Source organism: Portunus trituberculatus, chromosome 40 (genome assembly GCF_017591435.1).
Source record: "Portunus trituberculatus isolate SZX2019 chromosome 40, ASM1759143v1, whole genome shotgun sequence".
Taxonomy (NCBI): Eukaryota; Metazoa; Arthropoda; class Malacostraca; order Decapoda; family Portunidae; genus Portunus; species Portunus trituberculatus.
In genome coordinates, this window is record NC_059294.1 from 14,077,604 (window position 1) to 14,097,603 (window position 20,000).

Sequence of the window (20,000 nt, forward strand, 5' to 3'; positions counted from 1 at the left end):
TTAACGCCGCTAAGCATGGCCGACCCCGCTTCTCCTGTCCCCATTCCACTGCCGCCGCGACACGCCCCGCCGCCAAGGACGTTCCCTATAGGATAATTCCAGCGGACCACATTGAGGTCACTGCCAACTTTGTGACTCGTCTCCGTCCCTGAACTGTTGAACGTAACTCATGCGGACTACATTTCTCAACGACCGCATTTTCTTCCCTTCACTTACTCTGAATGAACATAATTGTTAGCCTGAGGAAGGACTAGTAGCAGAAATGAGTTAAGCATTGTGGTGAGGCGGTCGGTCATATGGTCCGTAATTCCACAGGGAAACAAATGAATAATGACATGCGGTCGCTACTCGCCCTCCCGCCTGTGGCCACGTAACACCGCTCCTCCGTCCCTCCGTCCCTCCGTCCCTTCCTCCCATCCCCCAGTGAACTGACTTTCACTTTTCATCTTGGGCCGCAACCTCGCCTAGTGGGACGCCTATACTGCACCGCCACCGCGCTACTACCTATCTTACGAACTTAAGAATTACGTAATAAACTCAAACATACATAGTAAAGTTAAGTGCCATACTTAAACAGTAGCCTTCACAATATACATGTTACATATTTCCCATACTAGTGTTTTCCTACAACTCTTGCCCCTGTAGCACATCTACAGTATTACACATTCACTCTTTAAGGCTTGATTCACACCATACTGCCAGGCATCTGCCAGGAACGTGCCAGGCACGGAACGTGCCCTGCCTTGTGTGTTCACATGTTCGGCCTGGCACCTGCCGTGCTCGCATCAGTTCCTCTCAAGTAACTGCTGGTGAAGGATGTGTGATTTTTCTACCTCCGATTTAATAGCTATTGCGGTTGCTTTAGACGATGAAGAAAAAGAAAGAAACAAACAAAAAAGACAAATGTGGGTTCATCCAATTCTGGAGAGCAGAAAAAGTGAAGGAGAATTCCACACGTTATATCCACGACTAATTGATGATGAAAGTAAATTCTTCAATTATTTTAGGATGAGTATTGGAACGTTTGAAGAAATTCTGGCAAAAATTCACCATGAACTAAAAAGAGAAAATACACCTTACAGAGAGGCAATCACTCCTCTAGACGTCTGGGACGCGACTGAACCGGGACCGTTGCTAGTTCACACTACCCTGCCAGGCACGTGCCCTGCCAGTCCCGTCCCGTCCAGATATCTTTTGCCGAGATCAGGGACGGGACGGGACTGGCAGGGCACGTGCCTGGCAGGGCTAGTGTGAATGCTTGCATAGGAATACATTGAACAATACTGGACTGTCCCAGGCATGGCACGTTCCTGGCAGATGCCTGGCAGTATGGTGTGAATCAAGCCTAAAAGTCAATAACTTATCCAGCTCCTTACAATGTTCACTACTTGTACTATTGTTACATATGACTCTCGTTCTTATTTTCTATTACTTAAAACTATCAGGAACTATCTGGAAATCATCACAGCAGGTACCCCTAGCCGAGATAAGACAAGCACTCATAGCTCCGCCGGAAGGTGTCACGCTGCCTCCCAAGTGACTCACTTCCCCTCACGCCACAATGATGGTCTTAAGAAGTTCTTCAGTGAGGTATTATTACATTTTGTCCCATACACACACAAAAATACAGTATTACCTTGGCACTCATATTGAAATTTGAATATTACAGTATTAAATAACAAAAAAGTGGAATGTCATCTAACAAAACAGACGAAAGAGAGAGAGAGAGAGAGAGAGAGAGAGAGAGAGAGAGAGAGAGAGAGAGAGAGAGAACTGTAAACCCCCCTTGCATACATACTGCACGAGATAAGGTGAGCAAGCAACAAAGTGTGGGAGTGTAAGGCTGCACCCCAACCCCCTCGCGTGCAGCCCCAAAGAGGAATGTGAACCAGCCAACAAAGGTGTTCGTTCTCTCAGCCCACATCACAGTGCAGGGCTTTCCACCATGCCTACACTCTGCCACGCCTCAGTTCTCTCAGTAGGATGTCCAGCCTTTGACAAACGTTTGATTACAAAGAGATGACAGCCCACTAAAACACCATTGCGCGGCTGGTTCAAAGTGACGTCCGTGATGTAAGGGCCGTCAGAACGGAGAGTTGGTGTTACGTAAACTAAGTCAAATAGGTCGCGGTAAAGAGAGATGGTGCACTGAACACACATCATAATGGGTGCAAGTAAAAGGGAATTATTGTTCGTCTCTTGTGTTTGTAAATCTCAACATTGCTACTCTCTCTCTCTCTCTCTCTCTCTCTCTCTCTCTCTCTCGTCATCTGATTAGTTTTATTTCCGCGTGATAACAGATTTTTTTTCTCAGAAGCAAGTTTTACATTTTCATTACCTCTTTCTCACTTTCTTTACTCGAGTGTATCTGTCTCCTTTCTGCCCTAACGCACTACACAGGCATAAGACAGATCATGTTTTATTTTTACAGTTCTATACAGCTGCCGGTAATACGTAAAGATGGATGGAAAAAGTGCCATACAGCTGAGGACGGTTTTGGCGCTCAAGTTTCTCCGGTACACATGCGCAGTCATCTCCCGGGACTGACACCTCCACCCACACCCCCTGAGGCACGCTGCTGACTCCACCAGTTTTGCTCGCTCCACCGCGCACATGCCACTTGAACTAATGGCACATGTATATAATATCAACACGTTGTCTGAAGTATAATTAAGATAAATCCAGAGTAGAAAATGAAAGTGAGGTATCGTAACTACCCCAGTCCCTCGTCCTCCGGCCCTCCACCCCTCCCCTCCCTGTGGCTACCCCTGCATCTCAGGCACCTCTCCCTGCATACCTTCTTCGTAATTACTTTTGTACCTCTCCCATCCTATGATATATATTTATAATGCAACCTACTAGTTGCCACACACACACACACACACACACACACACACACACACACACACACGTTAAACCACGCCTTGTTGTGTGAAGAAAAATGTTCTCAAACACTGGCTGCCCACAACAATAAGTAATCATTCTGGCACCCGAGTCACTTCCGTTCCACGAGATACACGGAGTGAGCGAGCCACACACGAGCACACCCTCGCTGCACCACATAAACACACCGCCCTCGGGCACCAACTTCACTCATGACCGAGTTTCACCTTCACGAAAGGAAAAGTTAAGCGTAAAAGAAAGTATTAGTGTGTGTGTGTGTGTGTGTGTGTGTGTGTGTGTGTGTGTAAAACTCGCTAAGGTTAGCACAACCCCACACGGTCCCCTCAGTCTACCCCGCCACCACCGCTATGCTTGCCTACATGGACACATGGACACACCTACACAACACATGTGCTGTAGTACTCACCTGGCCGAGATTGTTAAATCCATATTTTGAGGCTACTTCATTAGCTGTCTCCTTACCAGCAGGAATGACCACAGCAAACTGATTATGATACACAATTCTCTTAGAGCTATCATGGTCGTGCTCAGCTATGGCGGGCGAACACCAAATAGTAGCCCATATAGCCACAAGGCAAAGTAGTTCTGTCCGGGTCATGGTAAGCACTAACCGACACGCAACTGCGTCTTGCACATCACAAGCTACGACTAACCCTCCTGTCAGCTGTACCTCTCCATTTCACTGACTCGTTCGCGCACTGGCCGCCAGAGGAGCGCGCTACCAAAACAAATCATTACTGCACCGCTTTCTCTCTCCCGCCACCCAAGTTTAGGGGTGACTGCTGCAAATCGGGTACCCAGCTGAAGAGATGGACTGGAGGTGGAACTGCAAAAAATTGAGAGCAAGAAAAGAAGATGCAACGGACAAGAACACCGGGAGAAGACTTGGCGCTAAGGAAACAGCGAAAGTTGAAGAACAATAGGAAGAAGATTATGTATAAGACATCAAAGTTATTGTATCTATTATCATATATTTATACATATCTATTTCTAATAGAAAATATTTAACAAAAAACATGCGTATCCGTCTATCCAAATTGTTCTTTACTTATCGTGAATAGGTACATACATACAAGTCTTGGAAAATTCCACTGTGCACTGAAAATTGTTACAGATATGGAAATCTCTCTCTCTCTCTCTCTCTCTCTCTCTCTCTCTCTCTCTCTCTCTCTCTCTCTCTCTCTCTCTCTCTCTAAGAACTAAATGATACAGGAAAAGGTTAATTAATTGTTGTAGTTCTCTTTCTCCAAAACCTAATCAAAAGAAATAAACAGGGAAAAAAAGATCTACAAAAAGGTGTTCTTAATAAAACAGTAAAGCAGACAGCAGTATTACAAATATCAAATAAAGGACAAAGTTCATATAGTTCCGGAAGTACTTTGATACTCTTCTCTTACAATATACTAACAATGCAGTGCAGTGAACAGTACTACTATCACTTGTGCAATTCTTATCGACTGTGGCGGAAAGCAAATGGAACAACCTCCGCGGGTGGAGGCTCGCTCCCAAACACAATTAAGAAAGTTAAAACTGGTAACTAATTGGGCAATTACGATGTCCAAGTCTTTAAAAAAGAAGTTCAGCTAAACTTGAGCCATTTGTGCTAACGTCGTCCGTTGAGAATTTCAGAGCAAGTTGCCGAGGTGGGATGCTCCCAGGTGTGCCGGAGAGAATTAAGGGAACTGACCACGCCACAGCCAATAAACACCTCCCAGGATGACGAAAAATTTAATGCTAAAGAAGGATGTGCGGAAGAATGAGTGATCCATTCATGATTAAATTGGCATATATCTAAATAAGAAAATGAATAGAAGTTATATTTGATAAAAATGCATCTTGTGGTGATTTAGATATCCGAGCATAATATTTTGCCATGATCAAGGCTCGCTCTGGCCACGATAAACTTCCTGAGCATCCTGCAAGTCCTTGTCGTGTGGTAAGTGTATTGGTTCAGACCACGATAAATTCACAGTGAATATTGATCACACGATAACTCGTTAGTGGCCAACTGATGATAAGGAAGAGACAAAATACTATTGGAGAATCATAAGCTTCTCAGTTATCTATATCGGCTACCTTTCTGATCCAAGCTACCCTATCCCATTTCTCCTCACTCATCATTTTGCATGGCCTACCCTCTTTCAACATTCTTAATCGGAATCACTTTACTCCAGTTATCCATCTACTATCAATTTACCTCATGATCGCCCATATCCACGTTTTTTTTTTTTTTTTTTGACAGTGGCTAATCAACATCAAGATAAGTTCAATCTTGAGAGCCAATAGTGATAAGGACAGATCGTATAGAGATAAAGGAATTGGAGATAAGGTATCGGTCCTACATATGCGGGGAAAGTGGAGGCTGCACTGTCACCATACCTGAGCCAGCTTATCATCAGCCAAACACAGGTAAGATCTTGACTCGCATTTTGAAACCATTTGAATATACTCTTACAAGAACTAATTACAAAGATCACAAAGAAGTTGGGTTCTCACAGGTGTTTTTTCCCATTACTTTTGTATAATCCTTGATGCAATATCACTACCACCTTGAAAATGGCATTAAAAACTTGTAGAGCTTCCACTATACAGCCTCTTAAAGGTAGTCGAGATAAGACTTCGTTTCATTTAACATGACTTGTGTGTAAAGGAACACAAAACCGCACAACATTATTACTATTGGACACTATATCAAAATTACACTTCGTTATTTCCTTTTAATAATGAGAGAGAGAGAGAGAGAGAGAGAGAGAGAGAGAGAGAGAGAGAGAGAGAGAGAGAGAGAGAGAGAGAGAGAGAGAGAGAGAGAGAGAGATTGCTAAATAGATGGATAGATAGATAGATAAATGGATAGATAAATCGATAGATAGATAAATAAATAAACAGATAGATAGTTAGATAGTAAAAAAAATGTTACGTTAAACCTTTGTGTTTCACTGTTTGATCTGCTGCAGTCTCTGACGAGACAGCCAGACGTTACCCTACGGAACGAGCTCAGAGCTCATTATTTCCGATCTTCGGATAGGCCTGAGACCAGGCACACACCACACACCGGGACAACAAGGTCACACACAACTCCTCGATTTCCATCCCGTACCTACTCACTGCTAGGTGAACAGAGCCCACACGTGAAAGGAGACACACCCAAATATCTCCACTCGGCCGCGGAATCGAATCCCGGTCCTCTGGCTTGTGTGTGTGTGTGTGTTTCACTGTTTGATCTGCTGCAGTCTCTGACGAGACAGCCAGACGTTACCCTACGGAACGAGCTCAGAGCTCATTATTTCCGATCTTCGGATAGGCCTGAGACCAGGCACACACCACACACCGGGACAACAAGGTCACAACTCCTCGATTTACATCCCGTACCTACTCACTGCTAGGTGAACAGGGGCTACACGTGAAAGTAGACACACCCAAATATCTCCACTCGGCCGCGGAATCGAATCCCGGTCGTCTGGCTTGTGTGTGTGTGTGTGTGTTTCACTGTTTGATCTGCTGCAGTCTCTGACGAGACAGCCAGACGTTACCCTACGGAACGAGCTCAGAGCTCATTATTTCCGATCTTCGGATAGGCCTGAGACCAGGCACACACCACACACCGGGACAACAAGGTCACAACTCCTCGATTTACATCCCGTACCTACTCGCTACTAGGTGAACAGGGGCTACACGTGAAAGGAGACACACCCAAATATCTCCACCCGGCCGGGAAATCGAACCCCGGTCCTCTGGCTTGTGAAGCCAGCGCTCTAACCACTGAGCTACCGGGCGTGTGTGTGTGTGTGTGTGTGTGTGTGTGTGTGTGTGTGTGTGTGACTGCGTATGCGTGTGTGTGTGTGTAAACGAGGCACATCTTCAAGTCAAGTATCCCTGAATGTGATTCCAGCAATAAACACTTCAGCCGTCGCTCCATCAGTGTGTAGTATGCCCGGTATCTCCACTTTTGATTTCCTACTCTGGCTTTGCTTTCATACATGCTGGTGACTCAAATCAATGGCCGTGTCGCATTCGCTTCTCTACACGCTGAAGTTATGATGTCGAGAGAGATTTGTGTGGCACTTCTTTTTTTTTTTTTTTTCGATACGGCTTTATGTAATTGTGTTATTTTTCCAAGAACTTAAATTATATTGCTATTCTTCTCAGGTTTGTAGCTTGATTAGAGTTGCTAATATTTTTCACAGTTATCATTAATGGATAGATAGATAGATAGATAGATAGATAGACAGATGGATAGATAGACAGACAGACAGACAGACAAATAGATACGTATATACATACCTATATACATACATACTTACATACATACATACTTACATACATACATACATAAATATATACGTAGATGCATACATACATATATAAGTAAATGAATAAATAACTAAATCAAATAGACAGACAAGTAAATACGTAAACAAATAAAAATGATTAACTCATGATTGTTAACCATCAGAAATAAATGCATGGAGACAAATTCTCTAAACATATATAGTGATTTGCTGAACAGCAATTTCTCTCTCTTGTTCGTAAGGACTTTGCAAAAATTAAAATTATGCAAAACTTAACAGCATTATAAAGTCTTTATAAGCATCTGCAAGAAAGAAAGGAAATAAAATTATTTGATTTCGCAATTTCTATCAAGTATAAACTTTGGAACTGCCTGTAAATTAGTCAAAGATGTTTCAGAGAGAGATTAGTAATCAATGACAGATGTGTCAAATTCCATTGAAAAAAAAATCCAAGCCTAGAGAGAGGAAGTTGTACGAGATGTAAAATCTACAAAATGAAAGAATAGTGATTTTAAATAGCAATTCTGAGCAATACAAAAGTTGAGCAGCAGCAGCAGCATGGCATCAAAGAGACACCCACAAAGCCACAATGGAATATTAAACAACGATTGGAGTGGATTTTTCTTATTAGTGTCTGGATAAAATATTGTATATAGTTTAAACCATATGAAGGTGATCTTTTTATATGTATAGTGTTCTACATTAGCAGGCACTACTTCTTATTCTGCTATGTTCTCTTCACTCTTGCCAGACAGCACTATGATTGTCCTTGTGATAGTGTCGATATTCTTCCTATTCGGCTTCCTGTGGCCCTTAATGCAAGAGATGGAAAGACGAGACGCCCTTCTCCTCAACGCCACATTAAGGCAAGCGATACTCTCTCCAGTAGTGTGTGTGTGTGTGTGTGTGTGTGTGTGTGTAATTTTAATTTTAAGGCAAGAAGGAAAGATAACGAAATGTTCATCGAATGCCACCTTTCACAGTTGAATAACCAATGAAATATATTGATAGTGCCCTCAGGAAATAAAGGCAAATTTTACGAGTGTAATGATACGTAATGTTTTAACCCTAAACTCTTAATTATTTTGAGTTGAGCAACCTCATTTGCAATGCCATTGTTCTTCCGGGCAAGGCAAAAACAATTCTTTTCTTAATCAACGTAATTAATACCAACATTTGGCTTTCGTTTCCGTCCATTTAATGTATTTTGGGTTCCAAGCCCGTTAGAACATTCATAACCACTAAGGTACAGCAGAGAGAGAGAGAGAGAGAGAGAGAGAGAGAGAATGGCTTCCATTGTTTCAGTAAGTTATAAAGCGCATTTAAGTCTTCATTAACAAACAATAAGTCACAAGAAGAGAAATACTTTGTAAACAATCCTCCAAATATCCATATTTATGACGAAATTAACCAATTTTATTAAAGATAACTCTCTCTCTCTCTCTCTCTCTCTCTCTCTCTCTCTCTCTCATGCTTCCACTTCACTCCTGCAGTAATAATGCGACCCAGTTTGTGAGTGAAGCGTGGCTACGAACTGGAGGAATGCTGGCCAACGCAACTGAGGACGAACTCAAGGGCGCGGCCAGACCCATGCAACCTGATTGGTCCCTCGTCCTCGGCACCTTCCACCACATCAAGGACGAAAACTTTGAGGAGTTCCTCATCGCTGCTGGTACACTTCAGGAGAATGGAATCTAAGTGATGGATGTGGGGAGGGGGGAAGGGTCTTAACAGTCATATTTGTTTACTTTAGTAGTGGTGATGGTGGTGGTGATATTGATGTTAATGATGGTGGTGGTGGTGGTGGTGTTCATTGTTTCATGTTACAGAGAAAGGATTAAAGGATGATGTATCAGTAGTAGTGAGAGGGTTAAATCAATCTATCAGTTGTCTCCTGGCAGGCTTATCGTTCTTCACGCGGACCATCATTCTCAACACCTCCCCCTCCGTCACCTTCGAGCGGGTGTTCCAAGACGACGATGACTACTATGACCTCCCAAGTGATAACTACCCAAGTATGTGTACAATGAGTCAGTCGGAGTCAGTCAATTAATATCTCTCTCTCTCTCTCTCTCTCTCTCTCTCTCTCATTATCACCTCTCTTAGTTTGGAGGTGTGTAATAACCTGTACTTCTTCACGCCGAGTAGATTCCTGGATTTCCTTGCTGCCTGCGGCAGGAGGTGACCTGACTTCCCGCGTGGTAGCTGCGGGGAGAGGTCTGGGTGGCTGGGAACCTTTACTGGCTACGGTAGATGACCCAGTTCTCCGTGTGTCGTCGGCTGAGACGTCCTCATGTTCGGTCTCCTCGCTATCGCCGTTATCTTTGTCCCTCTCGTCCTCTTCCTCTTCTTCTTCCACGTCTTCTTCAGCCGCTGCTTCCACGTCCTCCTCTTTTTGTGGTCGGTAGATGTGTCGGACGTCGTCATCTTGCGCCTCTCTACGGTGGTCTCTGGGGCCGGGACGGCGTGTTGGTCTCATCTTGGAACGAGATGGGGCGGAAAAGGCGCTCAGAGGTATGGAGATCACGGGGAGCCCATTGTGCTGCAGGAGGATCGGTATGAGCTCTTGTAGGCGGCGAAGATCTGTCCCTGCAATGGCTTTTGCTGCGTATATGCACGCGCAAATTTTTGCTGGAACGTCCTCCTCCTCTCCAGCTTTGCGTGATGACGGCGGCTTTTTCATCGATAGGCAGGAAGGGGGTTCACTCCAAGCCACATCACTGGGCTCGGATCTTTTGTCGCTTTGACGGAGATTGAGAAGGACACGGTCCCCTTCTCTTGGTGGATTCTCCTTAAGGGACCTTGTGAGGCCTGTGGCGTGTACGTAGACGTCCTTCCCCGACTGATGGAACGTGATGAATCTATACCCGGCCTTAATATTGTACCATTTTACAAGACCTTGTTGGTAGTCTGGTCTTGCCATGGTGAGCCGGTAGCAGGAGATGGTGTTCTCTCCGCCGTCCGTGTCCGTCCGCGTTGTGTCCAGAGTATATACATATACTCTGGTTGTGTCTGCCTGTGTTCTCGTGGTGTGTGAGTGTCTGTGCTGTGTGTCTGTGTGTGAGAGTATCTCAGATGCTCACAAACAACAGATATAGTAAAAGCAGCCGTCCTCACGGAGACAGAATGACGCGTGTTGATTGGCTGACAAGGTTCCGCTGTGGTACAGTGGAACCATGCGTGCTTTGGGGTCCGAGGGGTCTCCAAGAACACGGGTTCGAATCCTGTCCACGGTCCGAGTGTAGGTTGGGCTTCCTCACTCGGGGCAAGGGTTTCCTAGCGGGTGGGTTTTGAGATAGGAGGTGCCACAAAAAGCATGTCCTTTAGCCCATAAATTCCCGTGAAAAGCCCACATGGTAAAAAAAAAAAAAAAAAAAAAAAAAGGCTCACCATGCAGCCGCGCTTACACCACACAGATATATACCAGCACACTCAACACCGCGGTATTTCATAGTAATTCACTATCACTCAGTGCTACAGAGTCGAGATTATCCTCATGGCATGAGCATATATGAATACTATGATATGATATCCATTATAGCAGGCAATAGAGGAGTGGAAACAATTTAATATTGTGGTGAAAGACAACACGCAGGGTAAAAGGGTCACAAGATAAAGCGGCCGAGTCGCCGCGAGTCTCCACTTCGTCTGTGGGCGATCTCATCTCTGCATTATTTTTTGGTATTCCATGTAAGATTTCAGCTTATGCATTACAAAACAATCCTTTCTTGGGGGCAAGGTTTGTAAAAAGCTAATACAAATGTTGTTGTGAACATAAATGCTAGGGTGACCAGATTTCTGAGATAAATTCCGGGGACATTTTCAGTTCAGGGAGGTAAAAACATATAGTGTTTTTGCACTGGAAAAACTAAAACGGGGACACTATCCGTACCATTTCTAAACCAGCAATCAAAAGTTTCTTTCGCCTTATTTACCCAAATTGCAAAGAAAAAAAAATCTCTACCTGATGAAATATCTGAGATCATGAACACCCATTAGCTGTTAAAATGTGTCCGCCATACACTTCACCGTCTTCACGGAAATTAAGGCCTTCTCCTTATTCTTGATATTCTAAAAGATTAATGATAAAAAGGACATAATTATCATAATCAAAAGGAATAGTTTTTTAACGCATCAAGTGATCTTTCAGTTACAGAAAACCGGGGACATTTCCGGGGACAGCAGTAACCGGGGACAGGACTGTCTCCGGAAACCGGGGACGTCTGGTCACCCTAATAAATGCATATATAAGACAGTAACACCATCTCCAGAGGTGGGTGTTCCCAGCAACCTCAGAGCAACTTGATAGCAACCTTGTCACCGTCCCTCTAAGCGTTCATGGAAGCCATTTTGCGGCAGAAGATTGCTCTGACATTGTTAAAGAATCTTGGATCCAGCTCCAGGAGCGCTAGAGACAGAGGCGGGGAGCCAGCCAATCAGAGCGAAGCTACTGTGTTCGGTCCCTCACCTGGCAAATTCAGACCCAGTAAATTCGCTAAAACGGTCTAGCTTTATATAGTACGTTAAACAGGAAATTCGTTTGACGAACATTCATTAAGCGGAGTATTTTATATATATATATATATATATATATATATATATATATATATATATATATATATATATATATATATATATATATATATATATGTGTGTGTGTGTGTGTGTGTGTGTCGTGATCCGATCTGTTGCACAAATGTTGCATACTTCTCTGGCTACTGGTTATAGACACTCCAGTCAAATTTTCTTCCTTTACTTAAATCATTACTGCTGATACATACACATCCAATATGTCTCCGACAATCAACACCCTTCAAATATATACCACATGTGAAAATGACTGTGAACTTCATACACAAACAAACACGTAAATTTGCTCACAAAAGATTTTCGTTCTCTTCACTGGACAATATATCATATATATTTGCGTTACAAAGATCTCCTGAGTTAGCTCAAACATACCACTCAATGAAATATACAGGCATTACAGCGATGTACTCATCAAACCTCATATGCCGCTCTTAAGTAATGTATCTGCGTTACTGCGACTTCCTGCTAAATTCACACATATCCGCATCATGCCGATTTATTCATAATACTCAAGATATTGATACCAGAAATACATTATACAGACACGACACTTACTAGATGCAGCGAAGTTCTCATAGCACTCACAAAACAACAGAACGATATGACACGGCCACAACAACTGCTCCTTCCACGATCATAACGTAACCAAATATCAAAATATTAAAAGTAGACATCCTATTGTTAATCGTCCATCATTGTAATATTAATTACTGAATTATTTGTTTTCAAGATTGCATTACAACTTCTAACTCCACTTACTGTTATAAGATTCCGTCCATATCTTCCCTGCCCGCGGCCTCTCCCAGAATCTCGTCTTCCTCTCTTGCTATAATCTCTGTTGCTCTAAAAAAAAAATCCCTTTTCTCTCTCAATATCCATGCTTATGTACTCCAGGATCCCCAACATACATGACACACCCATAAGCATGTCCATATATATGATCTTACCACTCAGAACAAAACAGGGGCAGAGTTTGGGGTACGAGGGGAAATACGAGGGCCAGGTCAAGTGTAGTCTTTCCCCTCCTTTGTACACAGTGCCCAAGCAAAACAAAACATCTTTGTCTCTGTCATCTGCCCCATTCAGACAGTCAAAGTTTATAACTTTTTTCCTTGAGGCTCGTCTGCTTGTGCCTAACAACAACTTTGCTGGTTTATCTGTTTTCTCTATCATATATATTTCAATTCTTCTTTCTCCATTGTCATGTATGGAGGTATACCATACCATATATATATATATATATATATATATATATATATATATATATATATATATATATATATATATATATATATATATATATATATATATATATATATATATATATATATATATATATATATATATATATATATATATAACCCAACAGTAGTGTTCCTTCTCATATTCATTGTCACACTGCACCAAGTATCTTGAGAGAGAGAGAGAGAGAGAGAGAGAGAGAGAGAGAGAGAGAGAGAGAGAGAGAGAGAGAGAGAGAGAGAGAGAGAGAGAGAGAGAGAGAGAGAGAGAGAGAGAGAGAGAGAGAGAGAGAGAGAGAGAGAGAGAGAGAGAGAGAGAGAGAGAGAGAGAGAGAGAGAGAGAGAGTATTGTATATTGAAAAAAATTATAATCAAGTAAACCCTTCATCATTCCTACTAAATCATGTAGACTTGATAACATGAAATTACATAGAACAGCAATAACAAAAGACATGTCTGCACTGCCTTCCTGAGAGAACTTTTAAATCTAGAGGAAGGGAAGTGGAGCAAAAATCACTTTTTTTTTTTCAGATGTGAAGTACTTGGATGGAGAGGGAGGAGGTGGAGACTGGGAATACCAAAAGGACAAGAAATTTCAGATGGTGCTAACTACCTCCTCTTTAGTCACACTGAAGCAGAGATTTCGCCTTGGCCACCCCTTTACCAAGCAAGATTTCGATGGCACACCCTCCAAGGTGAACTTTATATGTTGTCCCTCCTCCACACCTTTCTAAAGCAATGATCTCTTCTATTATCCTGATCTGTCCAGCTTTAGAAATTTAGACTCTTCTTCTCACTTCCATGTCATTTAATTTCATTCCAGCACTTTCCTAGTTATGTCTTGAAGGTAATGTACAATTGCATTCTAGATTTTAAAATCCCTTAAACAAATGCACTTCTATCTGAGTATATACGTGAAATGTACCTCTTTCTTAATCTGCCCTTTCCTTCAGCAATCCCTTCCATTTCTTATTTTTACCTACCAACTAGTCAATCACTTTATCTTCCTGTTCACCTTCACTCCAGCTACTTCTTTCCTTAATCATCCTTTCATCTTCTCACTTCAGTGAGAAAATAAAAGGAGTAAATGAAACATAAAGGAATGTATTTGACACAAGCATATTTAGACAATAAATGCCTAGCTATGAAATTACTTTAATGTGAATGGGTTATGAGTACATGCAAAGCCATGTGTTTATATGTGTGTTTATCCTCAGAATACTGTCACTTTTGTGGCACCTAATGTACTCTACCACTTCAAGGAGAAAGAAAACGTCAACACCTCCATCTACCACAATTTTGACAAGGAAGGCCTTATCACAGTATGTTGAGCAGAGCCTTCTACGGCTGCCTCTAATCCTATCTTAATTTCCTCCTCACTCCTGAGCTACTCCTCTCATTCACACCCACTTATCTATTTTCTTGATCAATAAATAAGCACAAAACATTAGTAATCATTAACTGTACAAATTCTATACTATGGTATAGGGACCAGAACTGCACACCATAATTTAGAGGAGGCCTGATGAGTGCATAAAATAAGATCAACACTTATGACATGAATTTGTATTTTAATGCTCTGAAAGATGATTCCTAATAATAATTGTTTGTGAAATATACACACACAGTTTTGCTTACACCTTGACTATTGAGTGAGAATCAATTTACAATAATTTCCTTGGCAGACCATCATCAGTGGAAGAACAGGCATGCAGGCAAGACGACACTTCCATCGGGGAGACGATGATTGAAGCAGGAAGGTTATTTATTGCTTTCTGTTTAGGCAAGTCACTATCTAGTGTACTAATCTTGTTAGTTTCAATATTGCTATAAATCTTCACAAATGACAATCAAACTAACAAAAAATAGTGGTAACAGTTAAATACTTCTCATCTTTATCTCACAGCTTAAATTCCTAGTTTCTTCTGTGACTTATGCCAATAGTTATAAGACACTTATTCTACAATTTTGGACAATCCATTTTGTTCCTGTCCTTAGGAACTGGAAGCTCAGTGGATTTTTTTTTTTTTTTTTTTTTTTTGCTCCTTTTTATAGCCCTAGCCCAGTGCCCTCTTATATCAAAAGAAAAAAATAAATAAATAAAATTTCAGTTGTCAACATCTTTCCTTATCTGTGATATTCTAAACCAGCAACAGCAGGATTGTAACACATTGTCTCATGCCTCACAAATTCTGTCAAGTAAATTGTATAATAATGGTACAGTACTCATATGTTTTTATGCTTTGTAATAAAGAATACAAGAATATATTTTTCTAATTACCTTGAATTCTTATCTATGTTTCATGAGAAAATTCTTCGGTTGTTCATCAGAAGAAAGATGTTTTACAGAAACATCTTGAATTGTTCTCTTGCACTTTTCAAATACAAGAATTTCTATTATTCTGAAGCACAAGAAACATGAAAATACCCAAATATAGTTTATAAAAAAAATATTACCTTACAGAAGTTAAATAAAAAGCATTATCATCATAAACAATGGCTGTAATATGCCTGCATAATAATATGTAAACAATATATATTACAGAAACTAGTTCAACATTAAGTATTTCACAGGAATCCTTTCAATCAGAGTGATTTGTTTCTTTAATGATGTGATACATTTTGAAAATACTAACTATGTACTCCTTCCACATTACAAAATGTAATGAAAGGGTACAGCAATACAAATGGAAATGCCTTCTTCCATATTATTACTCCCACAACAAGACTACCTTGTCTGGATTGCATCCCTTCGGCAAGAATTGGTCTGGTATAAAAAGCAATACAGGTTGGAAAGAAAAATTAAAAATATCTGACCCTCTTGTAGAAATATTGGAAAGGTGTTTTCTAATCAATAGTCTTGATGTATATTTTGTGCTTTTTATTGAACAGGATTATAAGTTTATATCATACTATCAACTATAAATCAACTATCATAAGTAACAAGTAGCTTTCTTAATGATATAATATAATATTTGAGAATTCTCACTGATGAGGTAAATATTCAATCCCGTAAATTGTTTTAAATTAAAATTAAAAAGATAAAACTTTATGGACTTTTGAATATTGAAATTAACTTCTTAAAAATTAGTCATTCCCTTTGAAGCATTTTTAACTAAACCAGCCACCAATAACATCTATAATTATGAGAAAATAAGTGAATTGCAAATCAACATTCAGGGATCTCACATTAAATATGATTATGAAATTAATCACAAGAATATTATGCTGGAATCAAAATTAATGTACAACTCATATCAACCAATTAACAATAACATCATCATGTATCACTTGGCACAATCTTCACATCAAATAAGAAAACATACAAATAGCCCTGCAACTTTTGATACAGATTTGCCTTTAGTTTATATTTAGATATTTACCTTTAGCAAGATGTTGACTAGAAATTTCTTCACATACCTGAAACAAGAACATAACAAAATATCAGTGATGTCACACTAATAATTAAACTAACCTAACTTTATCTAAGAACCATTGGAGCCTTTTTTTTTCTTTTTTCCTAATAAAAGGCTAAATAATTTTCATTGACCATTATGAATCCTGATCTTTTCAATGCACTCCCTATAACTTAAATTTATGTGCTCTATAGAATTTTTCAAATGTTCCTTACTCTCACTAACAATTCATTTCCAATGAAATCAATTTCAATAACTTTAAATCTGCATCTACAATGTTTGGTCACTTCAATCAGCTAAGAAAATTACAAGTGCCCCTCTTATTTATGGGAATTGCAGATTGATTACAAAAGAACATTTTATCAATTTTTACCCAAATTGAATATATGGTACTCAAAGAGTACTGCCTGTCACCCGTCACTACAAGTGACATTTATGTGTGTTATTTAAAATGTTCTCAGATACAAACTACATAGATGCGAGATCTTTCTTTACCTTAGAGGAGGGAAGTAGGACTAGAAATCATGGCAGGAAGATTAGAAAGCAAGGCTGCATGTTAGATATAAGAAAATATTTCTTTAGTCATAGGGTGGTAGACTTCTGGAATGCATTGCCAGAGAGGGTTGTAAATAGCACTAGTTTGACAATGTTTAAAAACAGATTAGATAAGCACTTAAATTTATTAGATTTATAATTATGTATAGTGCTGCATGATAGTTTTTATAAGAAATTTACTATAGTTAAACAAGACATGATCCCCATGTATGGGGATCACAGATTGTAGAGGAATTCACTGCAGGACTTAGCCCTGTTAATGGGGCAAATATTTAGAATTAGTATATAATGTATTGTGTACTTGTAAGTGTATCTTTAAGTACTGATGACGAGGTCGCTGTGCGACTGATACAGGATAACCTAGATGGGCCCTGGTGGCCCTTTGTTATCTTATTATTTATGTTATGTTTATGTTATGTTAAGTGGCCATTTTTCTCCATCCCAGTGTTAAAGTAATACAGAAAATACTCCAAAGCTTAATAACCATCTTACCTTTGGCACACAATATTGCATTCAGTCATCATCATCATCATCTGATGGGACAAACAGTTCATTTTCCTCCAAGAAGCTTGCAATATTCTTGCTCATCTCTGCTCCAGTGAATATACCCAGTGATGTTGCCATAGTGATGCCCATATAGCCTGTGAACACCATTCACATGCACACTCATTAATACTTCAAATAACCTGAAAGTTAATCAAACTATAAATGCAACAATGCCTAATGGTGCCTCCTTACAGAGGGCTTCATTTTGGCATTTTACAATCATTACTCCAAGTGGATGCCTTTCCTGCCTTCAGGCTGTGGCTAGAATTCAAAGCCATGTGCTGGAGGACTTCTCGGCCCCCAAACCATTGGTACTCCCACTGTACCATGGCAGCCCCAGTGGAATCATTAGAAGTATTTATATCATATAATCTGAATATAACTAAGACCAATTCCTAAGAAGTCCCAGAGCCAAAGGGAATGAGTGCCAAAGAAGTCACCATTTGCTTGCACATTCAAATCCTGTTGTCATTGCATGTTCTAATCCCCGTGTACTTCTCTCATACATTCCATCACTCTATCCTCTTACTTTACTGAAGATTATTCTCACTCCACTAGGACTAACACTCATAATGGTTCTGGACTGTCTCACTTCCTGCCACTGTGTTTACAAGGACAAACATACCTTAGGCTGCTGTAATTTGACACCCTCGACCATTCCACATGTAGTTCCCCATCTCTAATTGATATATTAAATCTACGAATGAATACATACATCAAAATGTTCTAATGCCCCAAGATCTTGGAGGGAGAAGAAAGGGCCAGGCTAGTTATTACCTGCAAGCTTGGTGGAGTGTGGCTTGGGCAGGACAGCATCAGTCACGGTGAAGGTCTCGTTGTTGGGCTTAGAGAGATGCAGCTGCCTCACACCCCTCGCAACAGACACCGCCACACGCTGTGCTGGCCTCAGGACAGTAGCCATGATGATGGGCCCACTTGTTTCCTCAAATACCTGCAATCCCTTCCGGGCACCAAGCCAGAGTCTGCCTCAGCCTCCGTCAGTTCTCTTCAGGCTCTCGATCGGACCCTCAGTCCTTGCAGATGTTTCCCACCCAGTCAATAGTTTTACATTTCATTCTTTCTGAATCAAATTATCTCCACAAGACTAATAATGAAATTGTAGTATTTTCCAACAATTTCTGACCTGTTTAACAACATATAAGGTTCAAATACTTTGATAAAGACGCTTTTACATCTGTGTTGTTATTTGATAAAAACTCTCCTTTTCCTTATAAACTGCAGAAGAAAAGACTATAACCCATATTATTTCCTTTATTCCTGAAAATAAATATGAGGGATAATAACAAGACAGTTTTATGTAATACACAATCGCATTATACCTTTATTTTGACACACACATACACACACATTATTTACTTATATTTATTGTTCAAGCAATTTCAGAGCACTGCAAGACTTAAACCATGCAACTGTTAGAAACAAAATTTGCTTCACTACAACAGAGAAGAGAAAAGAAGAAGGGATGCGGGATATGGTGGGAGAAAGGGTGGGGGCAATGTGTGAGTGAATGAGTGTCAGAAAGACCTTGAAGATGGGAGAGAGCGTCAAAATTAAGGTGAAAGGATTACCCGTAGAGTTAAACAAACATGGCTTGCTTTCACCGTAGAGTTTTGTAACATTTTTGTTGGTGAGAGCATTTTTATTACTCCCGCTACTACTAGAATGTTACCACTACTGCTATTATTATTATTATTATTATTATTATTATTATTATTATTATTATTATTATTATTATTATTATTATTATTATTATTATTATTAGTAGTAGTAGTAGTAGTAGTAGTAGTAGTAGTAGTAGTAGTAGTAGTAGTAGCAGTAGTAGTAGTAGCAATAGTAACATATAACATAACATAAATAATAGGATAACAAAGGGCCACCAGGGCCCATCTAGGTTATCCTGTATCAGTCGCACAGCGACCTCGTCATCAATACTTAAAGATACACTTACAAGTACACAATACATTATATACTAATTCTAAATATTTGGCCCATTAACAGGGCTAAGTCCTGCAGCGAATTCCTCTACAATCTGTGATCCCCATACATGGGGATCATGTCTTGTTTAACTATAGTAAATTTCTTATAAAAACTATCATGCAGCGCTATACATAATTATAAATCTAATAAATTTAAGTGCTTATCTAATCTGTTTTTAAACATTGTCAAACTAGTGCTATTTACAACCGTCTCTGGCAATGCATTCCAGAAGTCTACCACCCTATGACTAAAGAAATATTTTCTTATATCTAACCTGCAGCCTTGCTTTCTAATCTTCCTGCCATGATTTCTAGTCCTACTTCCCTCCTCTAAGGTAAAGAAAGATCTCACATCTATGTAGTTTGTATCTGAGAACATTTTAAATAACTCTATCATATCCCTCTTATACATCTCCTCTCAAATGAAAACATGTTTAATTCCTTTAATCTATCTCTATACTC

The 20,000-nt window shown here is 40.2% G+C and overlaps 3 protein-coding genes across 5 annotated transcripts in view; 1 reads left to right on the top strand and 2 right to left on the bottom strand.

Annotated features, from left to right (window-relative positions):
* LOC123515807 (neuroendocrine convertase 1-like) overlaps positions 1-3,593 on the bottom strand; it is a 239,936-nt gene extending 236,343 nt beyond the window's left edge. For all 3 annotated transcript variants that reach the window (XM_045274637.1, XM_045274640.1, XM_045274639.1), the window contains exon 1: positions 3,311-3,593. In XM_045274637.1, coding sequence (XP_045130572.1) covers positions 3,311-3,502 — 192 coding nt within the window. In that variant the 5' untranslated portion in view covers positions 3,503-3,593. The remainder of the gene's footprint in view (positions 1-3,310) is intronic.
* A 1,663-nt stretch (positions 3,594-5,256) lies between these two features.
* On the top strand, positions 5,257-15,290 carry LOC123516122. Its single transcript, XM_045275228.1, has 7 exons — positions 5,257-5,313; positions 7,945-8,059; positions 8,687-8,865; positions 9,095-9,208; positions 13,556-13,719; positions 14,242-14,346; positions 14,710-15,290. Exons 2-7 carry the CDS (start codon positions 7,953-7,955, stop codon positions 14,773-14,775), a joined length of 735 nt encoding a protein of 244 aa, XP_045131163.1. The 5' UTR covers positions 5,257-5,313; positions 7,945-7,952; the 3' UTR covers positions 14,776-15,290.
* Positions 15,291-15,890: 600 nt separating this feature from the next.
* Positions 15,891-18,563, bottom strand: LOC123516123 (essential MCU regulator, mitochondrial-like). Its single transcript, XM_045275230.1, has 3 exons — positions 18,319-18,563; positions 17,488-17,636; positions 15,891-16,444 (listed from the first exon to the last, which is right to left on the bottom strand). The coding sequence occupies exons 1-2, from the start codon at positions 18,461-18,463 to the stop codon at positions 17,509-17,511; spliced, it is 273 nt and encodes a 90-aa protein (XP_045131165.1). The 5' UTR covers positions 18,464-18,563; the 3' UTR covers positions 15,891-16,444; positions 17,488-17,508.
* Between the last annotated feature and the right edge of the window lie 1,437 nt (positions 18,564-20,000).